We start from the raw sequence: 21,187 nt of genomic DNA on the forward strand, positions 1-21,187 counted from the left end.
GGTGCATAAAAAACCTTGTTCTATGTTTAAAAATTCAATAGGGTAGGGAACTGTGACACCAGTTATCTTTTGTGATTCAATTCTACTACACAATTGTCCAGGTTGATACTATAATCAGATTTGTAGAAAATATGATATAGAACACTAGTTAAATAGTAACTTTCTGCCATCTCCATTTTTGGCTGTCAATTTAATCATTGTTGATGTTTTATTTAATTGTTCCATGACTTGATGCGCTCTTCCCACAATTGTTGCATCTAAAATTGCATTACCAATCAATGGGTTGAGAGGGGTCATCTTGGATAGAGCATCCACTAAATCCTTTTGATTTTCATGTGATAATATAAGAAACTCTTTAACATAATCATTCTTAATCCAGGTGCAGTCATGAATAAATCTTGTTACGGTTGACTTCACAATGTCTCCAGGGGTTGTAGGGGATAACAGATTTAATCCTGTAGGATTGGAAAAAAGATAATCATAATTATAATCTGGATTGATGTGAGAACTCAGGATACCAGATGTTAATAATTTTTCTTTATTGCTCATGTGAGGTATCAGTATTTTAATTGTTGAAATATGTTCTGTCAGGGGATCAGGAAACCCCTTGATTAGGTAATTGCTCAAGAATCCTACAGGATATCCACCCAAGACCTTAGGGAACAATGAAAGAATTAACAATAGTTCTTTAGGTGTTTCTTCTATCATTGACACTGCAGAATGTGTTAATTTAAGCTGCTGTTTCCGTTGCCCTCCTGAAGACATAGGAGTGAAAAATGTAAGATGATTATCTTCGAAAAGCAATTTATTAAGAGATAAACCGAGGTAATTGATTTGAAACATTTCATTAAAAATATAAGAGTACCAAAAACTACTACATAAAAATGGGATTATGGGGGAAATATCTTATGAACAAGCTGCAGAGCAGTTAGCAGCTATAGATGAAATTGCCGTCTCAACGGTAGAAAATCCTTCATTGCTCGTAGGAAAATATCTAAATATCTTTTTTTGAGACATTGACAAAGGACACCCATTATAGATAATAAAATTTCCATAAATGAATAAAGCTGATGAAGACCATGTCTCTTCTTTCTTCAAAGGGGGACCAATTAATTTTCAAATTGTACACGCTTTGACAATTTAGGTTTATAGTTATAAGAAATTATATACACAAAAAAAAAACGAAAACAATATCAGAGCAAAAAACAAATGTAAAAGATTTTAGTTTTAATTATTATCAAAATATTTATTTACTTATGCAAAAATAAAGAGAACATCGTTAAATAATAATTGACCTCTTTGTCTGATTTTGGTGAATTCTGTCAAAAGGCTTTTACTGTCAACTTATCACAACTGGGGATACTCCTAGGAAAATCTGAATCGTCGATACCTGAAATATCTTATCGTTTTTTTCCAGGCCTACCCCTTAGATGTACTCGCAATATTTTAGGTGTCTTCATAAAATTTAGCGTTGCGACGTCCAAAATGGATAATACAAATATTTATTTCTTATAAACCAAGTTTCAAGCTTCTCACTTCAATTCCCAATTCATTTCAAGGAATTTCAGCGCCAGCTTTGGAGATGAGCTCAAAATAAAAAAAAATTAATTTATAGCATTTCAGCATTTAAAGAAAAATTAATTATTCTATGCGAAATGTTAAATTTTTATATATCGTTTTTATTCCATTGTAATGACTAACATTTTAAAAAATTACAATTCAATATTGGATAAATTAATTGTAAGCATATAATTTTATAATTTCTGCTTTATCCTGACTATAATTTGTTAAATTTGTTATAAGGTTGTTTCATTATTTTTCATGTTCATTTTCTCAATTTTTTCTTTAAAGTGTTTTTTTGTTTTTAAATATTATTTTATATATATATATTTTGCATTTTGCCGTGTTGTTGTGTATTTGTATTGCAACTGCTGCATATGTATATCGTTTAAATGTATGTAGTCATTAATGTAAAAATTTTAATAATGTATATTGTATTTGATTTAATAATATAAATAGTTATCCAGCGGAGCTTGGTACGTTACAGAGAAAAGGAAAAGCGTATAGGACCATTACCATTCCATATTAAGCACATCAAAAAAAAAAAAACAGAGTTCGCAATATAAAATCCGAGTACGTAAATAGTTTACAGCAATTAAAGATAATATATTGATCGACTTAATTTATTTACTTGGCTATGTATTCTTTAGACGTTCACGTTCGATGCTAACTCTCAGCCAGATTTTAGAATATATTCATTTGTTTTCTCACTATATGTTGAGTCGGTTGGGCGCAATTAAACTAACCATGCGATTAAGTACATCATTTGCAGATCGGTTAGTTATAAGCACATTCTGCGGAGTTTCAAGTTGCATAATCTGATGACTCCATATCCATACTGTTTATATATATATATATATATATATATATACATATATATATATCTGTCTACGCCGAGTCGTGTTGCTGCTAAACTTTAGTATTTTATTCAATTTATTGTTGTACATGCTCTTTTGGCTAAATATTGCAATAAAATATTTATTATTATTATTGCCTATGGTGCCTGACCTTTGATAGTTTGTTCAATTTATTTGGATTTGCTTTTTTATGTTTTTTTTAGTGTTTTTTTTTTTTTTTTTTTTTTTGGATAGGTACATAATCTATTATTACAGATATTAATAATGTTACTTTTTCACTATAATGCCCTGCTACAGCCATTTTATGGGTATTGTGTGGGCGTGAAATCAAATTAGAATTGCGTGTGTTTTTGCTTGTGGGTTTGTGAAATTAAACAAATAAAATTACATTAATTAATACATACAATAAATACAATTTGATGCCAATACAAGAATTCGTTTATAATAACTGGGCTGCGATCAATTCTCATTTATAGACTGGTTGAGGAATTTGCAACTAAAGAGTTTACAGTTGGGTTTTTATTTAGCTTGGGTTGCCTTTTTGCCTTTTTGCTTTTCAATATTTTTTTATAATTATTATTATTATTTTTTTTTTTTGTTGAAAAAATGAACACTTTTTATCTGGTGGGAATATACATATGGTTTTGGAAATCTATTGCACAGAACATGAATTTTTGTGGCCATTTTTGTGCTTTAGCCGCGCCTTCGGCTTGTATCTTTCCAAAAATGACAGTTGCTTGGCATTGATGGCGCCGCGTCGCTTACTACAAAACAAACAATTGATTAAAAACTAAATAAGATATATGTTCAAAAAATATATATATTGATAACTCACTCTCTAATCATTTCAACAGCCGCTTCATATTTCAAGCCCAATTCGATGAGTGCAAGTGCTACCAAAACGGGGGCACGTCCCAGACCAGCCACACAGTGCACGGCAACGCAAGCCTCAGGATTCTGCTGGTATCTGCGATAAGAATAAAGAAGATAAATATTAAGACAAGATATTAGATAAACAATAATAAACTTGCTTGGATGTACAAATTTGTTATACATTTATTGTGCCAACAGAAAATGCTTGCCTTAATTGTTACAAAAAGCAACAACGAGAGGCTACGCTTACCGACAAGTTTCATTATCAACGAATGCAGTATTATTAAAAATTGCTGCTGCTTCGCTTGTATCTGTTTCATTTGCAGTTAGGGGCATTGTATCTGTATCTGTAGCTGTGGCTGTAGCTGTAGCTGTAGCTGTTGCTGCTGCCGAGAGACTGGCTCGGGTTGTGGCTGCTGTCATTGGAGCTGTTTTTGGTATGTGTCTGAGCGAGAAACGCTTATGTCTGTAGTAGGATAGTGTGGCGCTTGAGGACTTTCTAAAACTAGCCAGTGGATAATAGCACACAAACCAAGAAACGAAACGGAGTACATACATTTACACACACATATATATATATGTGAATATACATATATATGGAAGGTAAGTTAAATTGCATACCGAAATTAAATTGAATTAAATTGATTATCGAGTGTGAGAGGGCAACAAAATTACATGACAAGCTAAAAGTTTAAATGTATTACAAATAATATATACACATGTTTGTAGTATACAAATGAATATAAAGGATAAAAATATGTCATGTGATGATATATTGCTATCTCGGCAGAGCCTAAGCGAAAACTACGAGATGGTTGGGCATGATGTAAATATCATTTATATAAATATATATATATACAAATTTGTTTGTTTTTTTTTTTTTTGAGAATTGTTTTGTATGAGGTTTGAAGCGCAGCTCTTGAAATGTTATTAGCAGCTCAGTTCAATGATTTTAGCAAACGGTTTTCTTATGTTCAGCTCATTTTTCAGTGTACAAAGCAACAAATAATACTGAATAAATTGATACAAATCAACTTTGGTAACGCTTCTTATGTATAATAATTGATTTTGCAAATTAGTCCTAATTACATATTGACGAGTTCACAGTATCTAACCAAACCATTTATATGATTCCCAATTTATTTTTATATTTTTATGAACTATCATTTCTTGGAAATCTTAATTTTAGTATTCAATAGAAGTGTTTTAATCATGTTGATAGCCTTTTGTGTACTTATTTTCTTTTGGTACTGAATAAAACTAATAATATTATTACATCTACATTACGACCGATCGTTCCTATGTTAGCTATATTATATACTAGTCCCAACCGACAGGTTTGAAATGTGTCGCAAATGTAACAGACAGACGGGCATGTCTATATCAACTCGTTCGTTGATGCTGATCTAGACTATATATATATACTTTATGGTGTCGGAGTTGTCTCCTTCTATTCGTGTCAAGACAAATGCAAATGCCCTCTATGAAAATCACAAATTTGTAGATCATATAAACAGTTTGGCACGATACCTCTCGCTTTTCATATTGCCAGCATATTGAAAACTGCAAACGTTATGTGAAATAAATATGTGTGTATAATTAAAATATGATTACTGCTTATTTAACAAATGGAAATTCAAGATTGAGCTTACATTTGGATATGGGCATTACTTACTTGTCCTTCAAAACCTCAAACCATTCGTCAACGACCTGCTGCGGCGGAAAGGTGCCGTCGTCAAAGGCCAGATCCTTGACAGTAATGCCTTGGGCCTCCAGCTCATCGGTATTGTAGCTGGGCTCGCACACACGCACCACAGTGTTAACATTGTTCTTTTTAAGCTCCTGCAGGGCAAACAGATTCGTTAGTTATTTTCGACAATGATTTGGGCATTTGTAACTCACCATTATATAGTGATTAATTGTTATGTCTGATGGTCGATCGGTGATTAGGAACTTCATGCCCTTATACTCAATAAGAGCAGGTGCTGGGCGCAGATCTTTTTGACGCATTGTGATGCTTAACTTAATTAGCTTTACGGATCAGTTAAATTTATAGCTTGTATAATTACAGAATTGAATTGAATTTTTCTTAAAAAATATTTTAATCGCTCCTAATTCTTTTTTTTTTCTATTCTTTGTTGTTGGGACTTTGTTACAATATGAATAATTATTATGTTATGTGTTTCAATTTTTTGATTTGACTTTCGGGAAGTTACACGATTTAATATTGTTGTTGAAAATTCAGCGAAGTGGTTTAGATGTAGATGATGTTTTAGGCTTGTTTAAAAACTTGTTGTAAAAAAAATATATATAAATATAATAAGATTTTAGCAGGCTTTCAAATACTACACTAAGCACACAGAACAAGTGAATTGTTTAAGTATAAATAAATAGCTCAATAATTAAGTACAATTTTGGAGTTCTTCAATTTTTCTGTGTCTCAACCCAAAAGACGGCTATTTTAAAAATTCCCTGTTAATATCGCAACTAACGCGAATCTATCCCAAAAACTTATTTATTTCGAGTGCAGCTGCTGCTCCTCGCCAATTACTTTATTGTTGTTTCCAAACTTTTCGTTGCGGCAACCTAATTTTAAATGTGTCTCCTCGTGATATGAACTCCGTTCAGCCAGAAGTTGTATACTTTAGCTCGAGAGACTCTCTCTTAATCCACACTCTGTCCACGTTTCGTATCTGATTTGGCGTCCCGTCGACTTCCGGGCAGGTGACAGCGTTGTCTCCGGCTATCACGGCCTTTGTTTTTGCGTAGTGCTAACCTGCATGAAAATAATCATAAATTAATAATCAGAATAAAAACAAATGCGGTTCTAGTCGATAGTGATTGATTAGAAGCTATCGCCACACCAAGCCACAAACAGTTCTTGATTTTACTTGAGTTTTATCAATTGTCAATGTAAGAAACTTCAAATGAGTTTTATTGGTTTTTATATTCGTATTCTATTCAATTGGGCAAGAACTTGGATGACAATGGATCAATCATATTCAAGAAATAAATGCCACATTTAAGTTTCAGATAGTTTCCAGACAAAGAATGAAAAGTGTGTGTGTGTGAAGATATATTTGGATTTCACGGAGTTGTCTTCTTTTTAGGCAATTCGAAAACTAGTTCGATCAAGTTCTAAATTAAAAGCAATTGGTTCTTCAATTGTGAGTTAGCAGCTGGTCAATTAACTTGATTAATACAAAAAAATTTACTGTTCGCCTTCATTTATGGATTTTTATTTCGTCAAGTTTATTTAAATTGCTGAAAATTGCCATGGACAAAATTGAGCTAATTCAGCCAAAGTACACGCAACTAAGGACTTTCGCAATAACATTTAATAGTTCTTGATTCATTGGCGCGGCAAAAGGTTAGCTCAGTTCATGCGACCCAATTCGAATGACCTTTGACACATCCAATTATGCTCTTCTTCTTTTATTTCGGGGCTTTCGACTTACTTTTTATTTGTGCTGTGCTTGGCAGTATTCTGCACTGTCTAGATGAAACTCCATAGATGTGGGAACAGGTCTAACCAACTGGAAACAGAATTTGAGCAAATATAATAATAATTAGTACAGTTTCACTTTGTTTTTTTTCTAAACAAATAATTTACGTCTTTTTATGGGACAGATATATGTATAAGATATAATGTAAATGCGAGTAAATTCCAAGTATACACATTTTGTCAAAATGCTTTGTCTCCGAATGTTTCTTTTTAAGAAACACATACGGAATATCACGCCGTCAAATATAGATACAACAAAATAATATTCTATTATATATATACACTTGAGCATACATATATGTCAGGCATATCTGTTCTACATACATACATATATGTATCTAATGCATAGATAATATCTTTGGCAAATATTTGGCTTTTATTCAGGTTTTAAATAAAAGCACACAAACAATTCTTGTGAAACTTGGCATAATATTGATAATAATGGAAAAATGCCATATATATATAAACATATATACATATATATGTATATATGCGCAGATATATGTATGTATGTTGTATTAAGCGAAAAACGTCTGGAAGTGTGGAACTAATTAACAAACCGTTGGAAATTATATAGCTTGTTATTTGTACTTGCTGCATTATATATATTTTGATGTGAATTGTTTAGTCATTCTGGGCACATGATTTTGTATTTTCGCACATACATAGGGAAACTTTCACTTGTTTCTACCTTTGGCGCAATGGGAGCACAGAATCACGCGCAACGAGAAAGAGAACTGTATATCAGCTGTTTACTTGACTTGATTTCTTCTGGTTTTTTTCTTACTTGACTTATGCAATGTATTTTGTTTTGCGTCTTTGCAAAAATGACGAACACACACACGGACACACACGTATACACACAGGGAAAAACAAATATACAAAAGAAAAACAATATACTATGTGTGCGGGTGTGTGTGTGTGTGTGAGTGTGTATTTACATATAGATTTGTATGGAGAATGACGGATATTTGCACTAGTTCGAGTTTGGCTGAATATGGCACCAAATCGAATCTTAATCGCCTGTAATGCGGCGCGATAAAATCTCGATTAGATATCGACAGGTGTCAATTCTAAGACGCTGATCGATTACAACACTGAGCAGACACCAAATGCTGCGCGATGAGCTCTGTTTCATCTTTTGCTATCGACTGAACACTGCCAGCCAAAACGAATCCCACCGTCGCTTACTGTGAGAGCCATTTGCGGCCGACGAGAGAGCGCGAGAGAGAGTAAGAGAGAGAGAGTGCAGACATGACGCACAACTCGACTGAACGAACACGAACGAGTACTTGCTTGATTTGTTTTGTTTGCGCTCATACTCGAGTAAGTGTTTGCCAGCTGTCGAGTACTGTGCGCTCACCCTCTCACTTTGACGCACAGTTTTACTCTCGCTTTGATATGGAATGAATATCTGCATACATATGTATGTATGTATGTATGTAGTGGATGTATGTAACATACGTTGTATATGCACATACGTACGTACGTACATTGCTCCCGTCTCGGAGCCACATTTTCAAATTCTGGCGCAATTTAAAGGCTTTTAAAGCATCTGTCAAACTAAGCGAAATGCATATTATACAAATATATTAGTTTGTGTCGTCAAATATTGTTTAAGCTGCGTAAAATATACAAACGATTTTTGGCAAAGTTGCAAACATTTAACATTCAACTGAAAGTATGCAGTATATACACGAGCCGTCGTGAAACCGTGACTCAACACGTCGTGTTCGTGTTAGAAGCACTTAAGCACGACTTAACAGAAGTTTAAGAAATATTTATATCGACTCTATATACACGTATAAGACTAATTGTCTGGACTGTAAGAGCTGGGAAGCTACAATTTTAACTGTTGTCTCATGTGATGAAATTGGACGCTAAGACAGGGTTTTGGATAATTCCTCTCACAAGTGTGAAAACATAGCGAAACACATTTGTTATGAACCTATTTTTTTTTACCATTCAATGGATCTTAGACCCATTGTTAAGGATCTTTGTTCCAATTCATTTGAGAGGCGGTTTCACGTGGAAAATATAGAACTTACATATGTCTAAAATCTTAAACACAAAACTTGCCACGGGCAAGGCCGGGGAATTCCCACTAGCAGTCTCGAATATGCATCTTTTAAAACGAAACGAGATCGGCCTACTGAAATATTTTTATTTTTGGACATTTTCATGTTTATTTTGTAGTGCGTTATTCCAATGCACACATTTTTAAAAATTTATAAATAGATTAGTTTTTGAAGTAATTTTTTTTCGGTTTGATCGAACAAACAACAAAGTAATAACACATCAAGAAAGTTTTTCATAAAAGATATCAGTAATTAAAGCTCTATAAACAAAAAAAAAAAATTGCTATTTATTTGCCGTTCCGTTTGAACCGGTATCGAAGTATCTCATAACAACTTTCGAGACAAGGTCAATGCTATTAAAGAAAAATAATAAACCAACTTGCGTCGGTTATATTATATACAATTATCTGATGCGTGCGACAATAAACAGTCAAGGTCAAGCCATGAAACTGTTGCAAATGTATCTATCCAATTGAAACCAGTTTAAACATATAATACTGCAGTAAATAGGCACTTGATAGGTCTTAGGCAACAGGTATTACACCCATTTGTAGTGTAAATTGTAATTTATTGCATTTCCTAGCTACCCAACGAGCGGTTCATTCGTTCTATCCCCTAAAACAATGCCCAACCCACGCTTCAGCGCACACGAATCTACTGTTGTCTCAATGGGAGGCCATATATGTACATATGTATGTAGAATATCACATCTTCTGTACTATATAATGTATATACGCATATGCTATATGGTTATATGCTTGAATTCGAAGAGCATTTCGATCGACAATAGAAATCAGGGGGAAAGAGTTGAACGGAATAACTTGCACTTAAATAACAATATATGTACATCTATTGAATGTTGTTTTGTCTAACAGTTCTCAAAAGAAATTTGGTTTTATCTTCCCATTTCCGCCAAATCTACTTTTTTAGTATTCTGTTAACTAAAATTGCAGGTACTAACACATTGGTACTAAAAATAAACAATTGTACTAAACACTTTTTAGAACCGCACTTGAAAATGTCAGTTCAAGCTGGTTGGCAACGTGAAAATGTCAGTTCAAGCTGGTTGGCAACGTGACGACATAACGGTAAGAGAGTCTAACGTATTTATTATTCTGTTAACTAAAATTGTTTTCAATTACGGGTACCAACACATTGGTACATCGTTTCTTAAAGGCAGGGCCTAAAAAATACCCAAATGTACTAAATACTTTTTAGAACCGCATTTGAAAATGTCCCTTCAAGTTGGTTGGCAACGTGACGACATAACGGAAAGAGTGTCTCCCATATTTGGTACTCTATATTTCAGATATGAGGCACTCTTCGCAAAATTATCTTATCTGTATTTATAAATATGCACACACATTGATATAAAAATTCCAATGAAATTTAGTTAAGAGGCAAGGAAGGAAATTTAAACGAAAATCAATGAACGAACTTGAATTAAATTTGAGACAACCGCAAGACGGGGGAAAAAAAAAAACTTTAATAATTGAAGTGGACGAGATAAAGAGAAAACGGGAATGCAAAGATATGAAAGAGCGAGAGCGAGAGAGACGAAAGGTTCGAAGCTTTTGCTGCTAGTCTCTGAAATTGAGGATAAAGTGAGCAGAGCTGAGAGTTGACTGCACTCCGGCCAGACAAGTCAATGCCATTGTGAAGCATGTCGCTGATAGACAAACATACAACAACAACAACAACAATGACACAAAGGAAACAGCAGGAACCCAAGAAATGTCTACATAAAAGAAAACAAAAAGGGAGGATGTACATGCATGTACATACATACACAGCGAATTTAATGTGCCTGAATGTGGCAAATGATAGTCTGGTTTAAGGTAAACTTTAGCCTGAAAGCTTTTCAGCAACAAACACAGAAAATACTCAGACAAAATGTTGAAATTCGCAGACGGAATCTGTCTACTACTTGTTTATGATATTTAACAAAAAAAAAAGGTATTGTAAACAAATTAATTAAGCGATTTGATACGCATGTCATTTAATATGTGGAAACGTGCCTTCTTTAATATGGGAGAAGACTTAGCCCAGACATCGAATCATGTGTTAACTGATTCAAGTCTGCGCACGAATGTCCAAAGGGCAAACAACAACAGCAATGAAACAAAAGAAAATTCTCTTTAATATATATATATATATATATATATTATACTACCCCGGTATACCCAGAAGGTCGTTTTCCTTAAATCTTCTACCAGCTGAGCGAGCGATAGCCCCAGGGATTTCCTTTTATGTGAAGCATGCAACAAATTATTTCTCACATGGAGCATTAGAAGTGAACTTGCGGTCAAAATTAAGAGTAGGCAACAATTATATATATCTACATATATATAATAATAACATAATAAACAAGAAATTAATCTTCGAACGATCCTATGGTGGTTCTACTATATCCTGGACTGATGTGATAGGAATTGGCTTAGTATATACATGTGAATTATCAAAAAGTTTTTCATACTTTTACTCTACTGATTTTTCTCAAATTTTCATAGCGGACGTGTCTATATTAATTCGATTTCTAGATATATATAGTTACGTAAGCCTTACACTTAGTAAATAAACAAATTAGTTTTATTTAAAGGTATTTTACATTCTTTATAGCTCTTTTTATTGTCTTTTTTTTAGATTAATTCTGCATATATAATCAAAGAACAAAAATATATTGGGCACACCTAACTAAAACTAGAGCACTAAAAGTTAACGCGTCTGGTCCGAATTATTGATTTTGCGACTGTCTGAGCTGAAAAGTAGTTGTGATAGGTGGGGCATAGCCAGGGTAAACACAAATGTCTAGGCTGCCTTTTGACATAATGGGAGGCATCGTTAGTCAGGACGACTTGCGGTCCACATTGCCAACATCGTGTGAAGCCCATCTGCGAGGGTAACCTAATACGAACTTAAAGATTATAAAAATTAGCTTAGCTCAAGATTAAGCCAAAAGCAAATGTGTAAGTACATAAACATAACTCTTTGATTTAACTAGATGCAGCATAGATTACGAAACTAACAAATCATTTCGAGTCTTTCTAGAGTAAACTCTCCTCTCATCCCGTTCTGCCAACTGTCAGAAATGATAAACAAACAAAAATCGTTCAGTTTCTTCTTCGTTTTCCATTTCATACAATATAATTCAAGTAAATTGTTTTTGCTAACTCCTATATCTATTATATTTTAAAATTCCCCTCCATCCGCCCAGATACTCTTATCTTATCTTAGTTAGACTTATTTCTTTGGCGTCTTAAGCTTATCATTTCTTCAATTCTAACTATTTTAACTTGAAATTGTAATTTAAGAACAATTTGAATTTTTCTCAAGAATATTTCTTTAGTTACGCCTTCCTCTTCAGCTGTAGATGCTAATACATATTACCTTTTGAACAGCTTCACGAAAATATCCACCATGAACAAAATATAAGAAAAACATCTTCTATGACGTCAATTGATCCTATTTGAGCGAAAAACACAATGCTTTGGCGCTTATCGATTTTAATGCCACAAACATCATTCAACAAAAAAACGCTGGTTATAAACGAAGATGAAACATTTTCTTATACACCGCAGCCTTTGTCCCGCTCTTTGAAATCCAATTCTTGTTAAACTATTTTCTTTGTCTAAATGAAACACTTTATGTTTGAACCAATACAATTTTCAGTCATCAAACTGTAATAAATATTGTTTTTGCTAGTTTGTGTATACATTAAAGAGCTAAGAAGAAATATATATTATAAAAAGCTTTTGATAATAGCCATTATTTTAAAAAACGAGATGTTTGAGAGATTACATACATCCCAACTGGTAGCCAATCCAGACTGAAATGTTTTTTCCTAACGCTCTTTAAGGTACATTTTTATACCCTGTTTACATAGAGAAAACGATGCATGATTTACATTTTTCCCGGTCTTTGAGCGACTGCCAGATTAGGTTTTACTTGTTGGACACTTCCTCTAGGACATGTAGATCTATATGTGTTTTTGTTCTTCTCTAAAAATCTTCGATTGAACCTTGTCAAACTCTATTAACTTGTCAACTACTAAAAGAGATGCACACTTGCAGGTTTAAACGTAGATAAAATTATTTGAAGATCATCCATCTATGACTTGCCCCATTCTCAAGTTCTTGCTTTTACAAGCATATCTCGCTAGAGAAACCAACTTTTGTCAAGTTTACATGAAGACAATTCGCTTTTTGTATAACATTCCAATCCTCCCTAAGAACTCATTGTGGGAGTGAGAAAGAAGCAAAAACTGATCAAAGCCGTGATCAGAGTATATCCTAGCTCAGTCTTACTTGCTTCTATTAAGAGTGCACATTGGGCAGGGACTGCTGATAACGATTTGCATATAGTCCAAAAGCCATAGTCCACTGTGCTTATGAAATGACACATTTTCAAATATCACATATTGGTGTTCCATTGGCAAAAGTACCACTTCTTTAAATAAACAGCTGATCGAGTTGCTTTGATTTATATAAGCGCCGCAAAGTTTTCATTCCAAGAGTCAAATAATACGACCTCGAAGTAAGGGCTCCATTGAATGGACTCCTTACGGAATTTGGCCATCTTTAAATGTTAAAAGCTGTGAGATTAGCTAAATTTAAAATAAAGTATATCAACTGTCTTTTCATATTTTTCATAATATGAATTCAAAATTCGATAAATTCATCGCAAATAACACGAAATGTTCGGGGCGAAATTACACATTTTTGAAAAATGTGTTTGCTTATGGAAAAACGTACAGGCCGCATTTTACACAAATGTGTGAGAAATGTGAACAGTGGAATAAGACTATAACTTGAGACAGTTATTACACTCATTATCATCAGAGCATTTATCATCAGAGCACATTTATTCAAATATGGTCTTACTTTAAACTCAACTAAACCTTCAATTTTAAAATGAAATTATTTACTTGATTTTGATTTTAAATTTTAACTTTTTTTATATTAACTAACCTTGTACCCTTCAGCCTATTATACAGTTAGACTGGCTATCGGCTAATCTTTTGTGCTGTTGTGGCTCACGAACAAAGCAATTATTTTGGTGACGTCTTGAGTCGACAAATGCGTCAGCTTTTATCGCATTCGCCTCAATGCTTGAGCAGAGACGTGTTGTGTCTGCGTGTATGTGTGTGTGTACATTTATTATGATTTGTTTGTTTCGAAGGAAATGCTCAACGAACAAGTTGCGGTTCAAGAGCTCTGTTAATACATATGTACATATATCTACGTGGCATGCACATGCTCGAACCCTTTACAAGGTTATCCAGTCGAAATTTGTCGTCGGTTCGCCTGCAGTTCGCCTTAGCTGGGAGCCAGCCACAACTATATTTAGACTTGGCTGGTGGTTTCAGTGACATATTATTCTAGCTCTGTCTCTGCCCCCCTCCAAACACCCACCATTTGGCAAGCAAATAACGGCGACTGACGTTGTAAGTATTGCATGTTTTAGTCGCCTTTCTCTTCTTCCTTTTCTATATTTAGATATGACTTGTACACACTGGCGAAATTCGCACGCCTTCCGTAAACGTGACAATAATTACAATAAAAATATATACTTATAGAGTACTTCTTGCAATTGTCAGAACCATAATTATTAAATGAATATTTTACAAAATTGAAACATTTACCTAAAGATTATTTTATTTTATTTATTTATTATATGTATGTAGAACAAAAGTAAATACATACATTGATGTCCAATTTCAAACTGGCGGAAAGAATGAAAGAAAGAAAGACAAAGGCAACAAAATAAAAGTGTGTTTGATTGGGTCCGTCGGATCACATCCCCCTTTAATTGTGCATCAAGAATAAATAATACAACAAAATCAACATCCATATCATTGAACTTGCTCAAGGAGAAAACAGATGCAGAAAATGTACATAACGGAAACCGAAATCAAACATGCACCGAGTAAAGTTAATTCAGTATACGCTATTCGTTTGGGCTAACGGTTTTTTGAATTACAATCAGCTGTTGCTCTCCCTCTCTCTGGCTGGGGGAAGATGAAGAGGCGAATGTATGTATGTATGTAGAATTATGCCTTTACTGCCGTGCACCTGTTAATGTGCTAGTTGTGTGAATGTTTGTGGTTTGACGCAATTGAAAAGAGAATTTTATGTAAGAGTTGTTTGTATGTATGATGGAGACAAGACAAAAACAAACGGGAAATTATATTTGTTTCTCTACACATGTCTACAGCAAAGATAGGCTAAAAAAAAAATACTTTAAATTTAGTATTTTGCGCATTGCACATACCAACAAGTAATGCTCGAACAATAAAAACTGTTAATAAATTGTGTTTGCGGACAAAATGCGTGACGCGTCTTTAATTGTTCGGAACAAAATTCAACTGATTCGATTCTGATTTTTTTATCTTTAGCCCAACTCAGATTTAAGTGAATCTTTTTGCGTCGCGATTTTGTTTGGTGAATGTTCTTTTTACAGTTGGCGTTGATACGATAAATTTGTTTAAGCATTTAACAGATTAGATATTAGTGAACGTTCTGACGTATGTACATACATACATACATATGTATAGAGCATGTGCATATCTGGCTAAAAGCTGTTCTCTCTTCGCATCTCTTCAGTCTGTTGCTTTTGCTATAGGTGTCCCAGTTTTACAGTTGCACTACATTTCACCATAACTGTAATCGGGTCAATCCACTGCAGACATATACTTTCAACTGTGTACATAAAAACCTACGTACGTACGTTTACAGGCAATTGGGTCAAAGTATCATTAAAATACCAACTAATCAAACAAAGGAGTCATTTCAGAAAAAATCGGATGTCTTTTGACTCGTTCCCATGCCAGTGTATTGGATAGGCACAGGCTGAAGTGCATGTGAACAAATTATATACACACACACACATACACACATACAGTTGCATTTACAGGCTGGTCAGAGAGAGAGAGAGAGAGAGAGAGAGAGCGAGAGCGAATGAGAGTAAAGTTCGATTGCATTGGTAAAAAGAGTATTCAAAACAAATGTATATATGTAAATAGTTTAGATAATTCTGTATATTATCCAGACGATGACATACGATTTATAGTGTATATATAAATACGTATAAATAAAATTATGCTCATATGTCTGTCTGTACAGTTTTAAGTATATTTTACGGCCTAAATACTTTGACTTTGGACTATTTTTGACTATGGACTTTTTGTTTATGTACTTACCACAATTGCCATACACATTTGAGTATAACTTTAAGACTTTTTCGTTAGCTTTCGGGTACGATAAATGGAATTTCACGCACACACAAACACTTTCACACAGAGACGAACGCAATTGATTTTGTGTCCTTAGTTTGACTACAGTTTTGGTTCGCTGCTGCACACTGATTAGAAATGTTTTATTTTTAATATAAGTTGCAATTTATAGCTTGCAGGAGGCATTAACACGACGTTTGGCTTATTGCTGCCGTGGTCAAATGTTGTAACCTCAAATTTTTTCACGAGATGTGCATGGGACTCAGACGAAACTCGGGCGGAGAGCAGCACTTGGTTTAAGACGCACTCGCTGTTAAATGTAGTTGTGTATATCTGTAGAATTAACTATTACGCAATTAACTTTAAATTTAATTAGTTGATTATAATTGGGGACAACCGTAAAACCCTTAAGCACGAATATTTTTTGTTAATAGAAGTCAGTGTTACCAGAAGTGTCTGATCAAGAAATACCAGCCTGACAAAAAATACTAAAAGTACTGAATTCGCGTTACTGTGGAGCATTTCTGTTAAAAGGAGGAGTATTAATTGTCTAAGCTTTTCTGTTTATTTTTAGTGCTATTTCGTGTTTTGTGGTGAAATACACGTAAAATGATAAAAACTAAAAATATAAACATATATATTTTGAATTATCTGTAATGTTAAAACGCAAAGCTGAAATTTCAGAAACAGACAACGAAATGGCGACGACAGCATCAAAAACAAGTCCCACAACACCCGTGCAGGTATGTTAAAAGTCGGCTTCTCCATGTGAGATTTTAAAAGAGAATTTTATATTGTCTCAGGGGGATTTTATCATTAGCAAGGAAGAGCCCCTCAAGGACTACATCAAGCTGATCGAGACTCGCGTAACAATAGATCAAATAGTCGACGATGAGGTCACCAAGGATAACTTCAATAGAATCGCAAGCGCGGCACGTGACGTCATCTGGCAATTGTTGTTCAGCGACGAGACGCCCGACGCTGAGTCACAGAAAAAAGCTGGCGAGTTGCTCGAAGAACTGAAGAGTGACGTAAGCTTCTATGGGCCCTGGACCTACAACGAGTGGATAGTGAAGGTGCGCGACGAGCTCCTGAAAAGACAACTCATCGACTTCTGGCGGGACACTATTGTGCACAAGCAGTTGGGACCCTGCTGGTCCCGCGACTCGGATCTGTTTGACTGCGACGATGAGCCACCGCTGGAGTTCTATGCGCATGCCGGTTGCGTGGCGCCCTTTGCAGCCAGCCTGAAGGTGCGAGCTGCAGAGAAGGCCGCAACAAGCGGCGACGAGGAGGCCAGCAATCAGATCGAGCGTGACTCAAATAATGCGACAGCCTTGACGGGCGACTTTGAGGCGCACATAAGTAAGACGGAGCCGCTCAGCGACTATCGCGACCTGATGAAACGCTATGTGCTGACCACCGTCATTGTGCCGGATGAGATACACAAGAAGAATGTCGAAAAGATTGGCCAGGCAGCACGCAATGTCGTTTGGCAGCTGCTCTTCGAGGGCACGCCCACGGATGTTGAGTACCAGAAGGCCGCCGAGCTGCTGCAGGAGTACAAGAGCGATGCTGGCTTCTATGGTCCATGGGAATACAACGATTGGATTGTCAAGCTCCGCGATGAGCTGCTGCAGCGCAACATGCTTACTTTCTGGGGTGATATGATTGTCAAGAGGGAGCTGGGTCCGTGCTGTGCTCGAGATTCAGATTTCTTTGATGGCGATGATTCAGTGCCCGTGGAGTTCTACAACAAGGCGGGTTTCAAGGCGCCCTTCAACATGCCGCAAAAGTAATGCGAATGCAATCTCTATTGGTAACTTTTCATATTAGAAAACATTTCCAAATTGTAATTATTATTAGGCTGATGCCAATTCGCATGAGTGCAGCTAATGCAGCAATGGCATTTTATAAATTTTTAAGCTGTTCTTTAGAATAAACCGGCAATTAAAATATTATTGTTAAACAGATCGTTTCGTTTGCTCCACTTTAGCTCCTTCCGGCTAATGAATTGTCATAGATAAAGCCATTCAGGATTTATATGCAGCTTGTTGTCGGTCAACAGATTTATCCAATATTCATTTGAATGCCGCCCACTCATAAATATATTCGATATGTCTCTTTCGCCTCGCTGTCGGGTGAAAGTTGGCACTTTCTGCTGTTGTTGTTGTTGTTGTTGCCGCTCTCTCGCGTGTAATATTCGTAATATTCCTCTGTTGGCAATAAATAACATGTATTTTTTCCGAGTCGGCCAACATAAAATATGTGTGCTATCCGATTTTCATGGAGCGCTCCGGAGAGCTGTTGCACCGCACACACTCGGGCAATATTTCATTTTTATTATCTCTCTCCCTCTCTCCGCAGAGGCCGCTGCAGCAGCCAAAGGCGTGGCAAGCGAAAGTATTGCAAGCCAAGGTGCTCAAATGAACACATATTTACCTTCAAATGCGTTTAGACTATTTATTAGCTAAAACAAAGGCCATTTATGTGCGATATCTTGAAGATAAATTGCCCTTGCAGTCGTCATATTTCCGAAACAATCCAAATGCTGCTCTATTCTATAGCGGATCCCCGAAGAAGTAAGTAGAGAAGTAAAGTTATAGATTGTTCCTATGGGAGCAATATTATATAGCATATCGATATGACAAGACTTGGTTCCAGTCTAAGCATGGCAAAACTCTTAAGTGTAATCAAAAACATAAAAAGACAAAAGTTTTCTAATTTTCGAAGAATTCTTAATCTGACAGTGCTCCGATCTGGAGAAGGATCGAGTAGATCGCATAGTTGGAGACTTAAATGCTTCTGTACAGTTTAAAATAATATAATTTATGGTAAATATATTTTCGATTTGAAATTATTTTTGTTTGAAATAAGCTCTATATAATTCCGAAAATAGTTTTGCTGCATTAGTTGTTTTTTTTTACACAAATAAGTTTGCTTAATGATTACTTAATTTTAGATATATTTATACCTTAAGCGAATTGGTCGAGACTTGGGAACTGTTTGTTTCGTTTACAGTCTTGATTCGAATAATTTTATTATTATATTAATATAATTAAATATAGGGAAAATTTGAGAACTAAACAAAAGAAAAAAAAAGTTAATTAAATAGGAATTTTGTTGCACTGACTAGAGGACATTTTGAAAACATTTTAGAACCGTCAACAAAAAAGAAACCAGAATACTCAAAATCAAATTAAACAAATACAAGAATTCCACTTAAACACAACTTGGACAACGCAACTAAACGGAACTTAAAATTTGCGTCCTTTGGTTAAATTTGTTCACCTATCCACATATACCTATATATTTTGGGGGGTGGGGGGTGGGGAATTGATATCAATTTTGGATCACTCGGCGTAGAGCAGCCGGGAGCGCGACTTACGCAAGGTGCGTGAACGTGTCGATGAGCTGCTGCCGCTGCCGCTGCCGGCTTCTGCTCCGCCAATGCCGCTGTCGCCACCGTCGCTATCGCCGCACTGCCAGGACTTGGTCTTGGCGCGAAACAGACGATACTCCTCGTTGTGGGCCGGCGCCAGCATGGGCACATAGTTGCAGGGCTCGCACAGATCCATGTAGCTGGCGAAGAACTCCTTGTAGCCATTGTGCAGCAGATAGAGCTCCGGATAGTCCAGCGAGGGATAGTTGTGGGTGTGCACATGGCGATCGTTGTTGCGCAGATAGCGCAGCAGCTTTGGGCCGCGCTCCGAGGAGAACTCGCAGTGGAACACGTAAATGCGGCGCTGTCCGGCGGACTGGTCGCCGGACTGGTCAGCTGCCTCCGTTGGAAAGGCATCCTTGATTTGAGCGCGTGTATAAAGGTTTAGCGCTCCACGAATGTGACCGCCATTAAACTCGTACGGATAGCGACAATCGATTATTTGGTAATGGCCCAACAGTTCGGCGAATTCGCCGCGCATCAGACGAGCCAGGGTTTCGCATGATATTGTCTTGAGGTCACGATGCCGCACGCCGGAGAGCAGCACGGGCAGGGCGCACGGCTTGCTCAGATCCCCGATCAGTGCCGGCTCCTCGGCCAGGGCATTGAGTATGTCCGCATCGTTCATGGACACGACTTTGCGCATTTGGTTCGTAGCGGGCGGGTGTTGCAGTTGTGCATCATATGTGGTTTTGCACTGCTCTGGGGGCATGGCATCCAGCGAATCCTGCTGGGACATGCTCAGGCAGCGACGTACGGAACGATTCTTAGGCGTTGCCTCGTGCTCGCTAGTCTTCAGCTGGCCGCTGATCAGTGCATCCAAATCGCCAGGCAGCTTGGCCAGCGGCAGCTGCTCCAACGTTTCCAGCTCAAACATGGCCATGTATTCGTCATCCAGCGAGTTGCTGGAGTCGTAGCTGGACGAGACGCTATTGAAGCTGCGCAGCGTGCTCGACTTTGGCGTGCCGCCGCCATCGAGCAGCGTGTCACGCATGTTCTGCGACAGCTCGGTGATCGGCGAAAGGATGCTCGAGTTGCCGGAAGTCTGGCGCTGCAGCATGCGCTGCAATGGCGACTCGGAGCATAGTTTGCCATTCGCCTTGTGGCGCTTCGCCGAACTCGGCTTGGTGTTCTCCAGATTGTCGCGATCTGACGCCAGCAGCTGTTCGGGCTCGTGCCCGCTTTCCTCCAGCATCAGGCTAAGCCGCTTCCCCGCCATGCCGCTGCAGATTCAGATTCAGTTTCAGTTTCGGATTCGGATAACGATTTTCTTGAAATGTTTCCTGCAACGATCCCGATCGCGATCTTAGCTTTTTTTTATGATCTTTTGGCAATTGGATATTCTATATTGAATGTTTGTACAATTTTTAATGGCCTCTCGATTGGCGGCGTTTCTTTCGTTTGCTGCTTCTCTCTGATTTTCGCGCTCTCTTTGCCCGAATGTCACTTATCGTTGGCGCCGTTTTCATCTTTCTCCCCACACATACACAGGCATAGACGCGCGCACGCACACGCACACGCGCGCACTTGCCGAATGGTAAACAGAGCGCGTTAGAGGTGGGCGATAGTTTGATCTTGAACTTTCATTATTTTAGTGTCAGCTGGTTTTCAAATTCACCACATTGAATTGATTTGTGCTTT

The 21,187-nt window shown here is 36.7% G+C and overlaps 4 protein-coding genes across 7 annotated transcripts; 1 reads left to right on the forward strand and 3 right to left on the reverse strand.

The window, feature by feature from the left end:
* Window positions 1-1,658: 1,658 nt before the first annotated feature.
* On the reverse strand, window positions 1,659-5,327 carry PRL-1 (PRL-1 phosphatase). The gene is made up of 4 exons (XM_032437804.2): window positions 5,193-5,327; window positions 4,966-5,132; window positions 3,253-3,384; window positions 1,659-3,181 (listed from the first exon to the last, which is right to left on the reverse strand). The coding sequence occupies exons 1-4, from the start codon at window positions 5,298-5,300 to the stop codon at window positions 3,070-3,072; spliced, it is 519 nt and encodes a 172-aa protein (XP_032293695.1). The 5' UTR covers window positions 5,301-5,327; the 3' UTR covers window positions 1,659-3,069.
* Window positions 5,328-5,402: 75 nt separating this feature from the next.
* Window positions 5,403-7,960, reverse strand: LOC116651444 (uncharacterized). 4 transcript variants are annotated; one of them, XM_070208834.1, is made up of 4 exons: window positions 7,737-7,960; window positions 7,356-7,482; window positions 6,749-6,826; window positions 5,403-6,066 (listed from the first exon to the last, which is right to left on the reverse strand). In XM_070208834.1, the coding sequence occupies exon 1, from the start codon at window positions 7,931-7,933 to the stop codon at window positions 7,811-7,813; it is 123 nt and encodes a 40-aa protein (XP_070064935.1). In that variant the 5' UTR covers window positions 7,934-7,960; the 3' UTR covers window positions 5,403-6,066; window positions 6,749-6,826; window positions 7,356-7,482; window positions 7,737-7,810. The 4 variants fall into 4 exon arrangements, with proteins under 4 accessions (XP_070064935.1, XP_070064934.1, XP_070064936.1 ...); XM_070208833.1 differs by having other exon boundaries at window positions 7,356-7,486; XM_070208835.1 differs by lacking the exon at window positions 7,356-7,482 and adding an exon at window positions 7,487-7,532.
* Window positions 7,961-16,683: 8,723 nt separating this feature from the next.
* On the forward strand, window positions 16,684-18,077 carry EndoGI (Endonuclease G inhibitor). Its single transcript, XM_002057557.4, has 2 exons — window positions 16,684-16,847; window positions 16,908-18,077. The coding sequence occupies exons 1-2, from the start codon at window positions 16,761-16,763 to the stop codon at window positions 17,901-17,903; spliced, it is 1,083 nt and encodes a 360-aa protein (XP_002057593.2). The 5' UTR covers window positions 16,684-16,760; the 3' UTR covers window positions 17,904-18,077.
* Window positions 18,078-18,917: 840 nt separating this feature from the next.
* Window positions 18,918-21,187, reverse strand: twe (twine). Its single transcript, XM_002057556.4, has one exon. It carries the CDS (start codon window positions 20,763-20,765, stop codon window positions 19,458-19,460), a length of 1,308 nt encoding a protein of 435 aa, XP_002057592.1. The 5' UTR covers window positions 20,766-21,187; the 3' UTR covers window positions 18,918-19,457.

Source organism: Drosophila virilis, chromosome 4 (genome assembly GCF_030788295.1).
Source record: "Drosophila virilis strain 15010-1051.87 chromosome 4, Dvir_AGI_RSII-ME, whole genome shotgun sequence".
Classification (NCBI taxonomy): domain Eukaryota; kingdom Metazoa; phylum Arthropoda; class Insecta; order Diptera; family Drosophilidae; genus Drosophila; species Drosophila virilis.

What these genes read in the sequence shown, in the direction of transcription:
- PRL-1 (XM_032437804.2), bottom strand. Translation starts at nt 5,300, where the DNA reads ATGCGTCAAAAAGATCTGCGCCCAGCACCTGCTCTTATTGAGTATAAG. An exon ending in CAATTAATCACTATATAATG is followed by an intron (nt 5,133 to 5,192) that starts GTGAGTTACAAA and finishes TTTGCCCTGCAG; the next exon opens with GAGCTTAAAAAGAACAATGT. An exon ending in GCTGTTGAAATGATTAGAGA is followed by an intron (nt 3,182 to 3,252) that starts GTGAGTTATCAA and finishes TTTGTTTTGTAG; the next exon opens with TAAGCGACGCGGCGCCATCA.
- LOC116651444 (XM_070208834.1), bottom strand. Translation starts at nt 7,933, where the DNA reads ATGAAACAGAGCTCATCGCGCAGCATTTGGTGTCTGCTCAGTGTTGTA.
- EndoGI (XM_002057557.4), top strand. Translation starts at nt 16,761, where the DNA reads ATGTTAAAACGCAAAGCTGAAATTTCAGAAACAGACAACGAAATGGCG. An exon ending in GTCCCACAACACCCGTGCAG is followed by an intron (nt 16,848 to 16,907) that starts GTATGTTAAAAG and finishes ATATTGTCTCAG; the next exon opens with GGGGATTTTATCATTAGCAA.
- twe (XM_002057556.4), bottom strand. Translation starts at nt 20,765, where the DNA reads ATGGCGGGGAAGCGGCTTAGCCTGATGCTGGAGGAAAGCGGGCACGAG.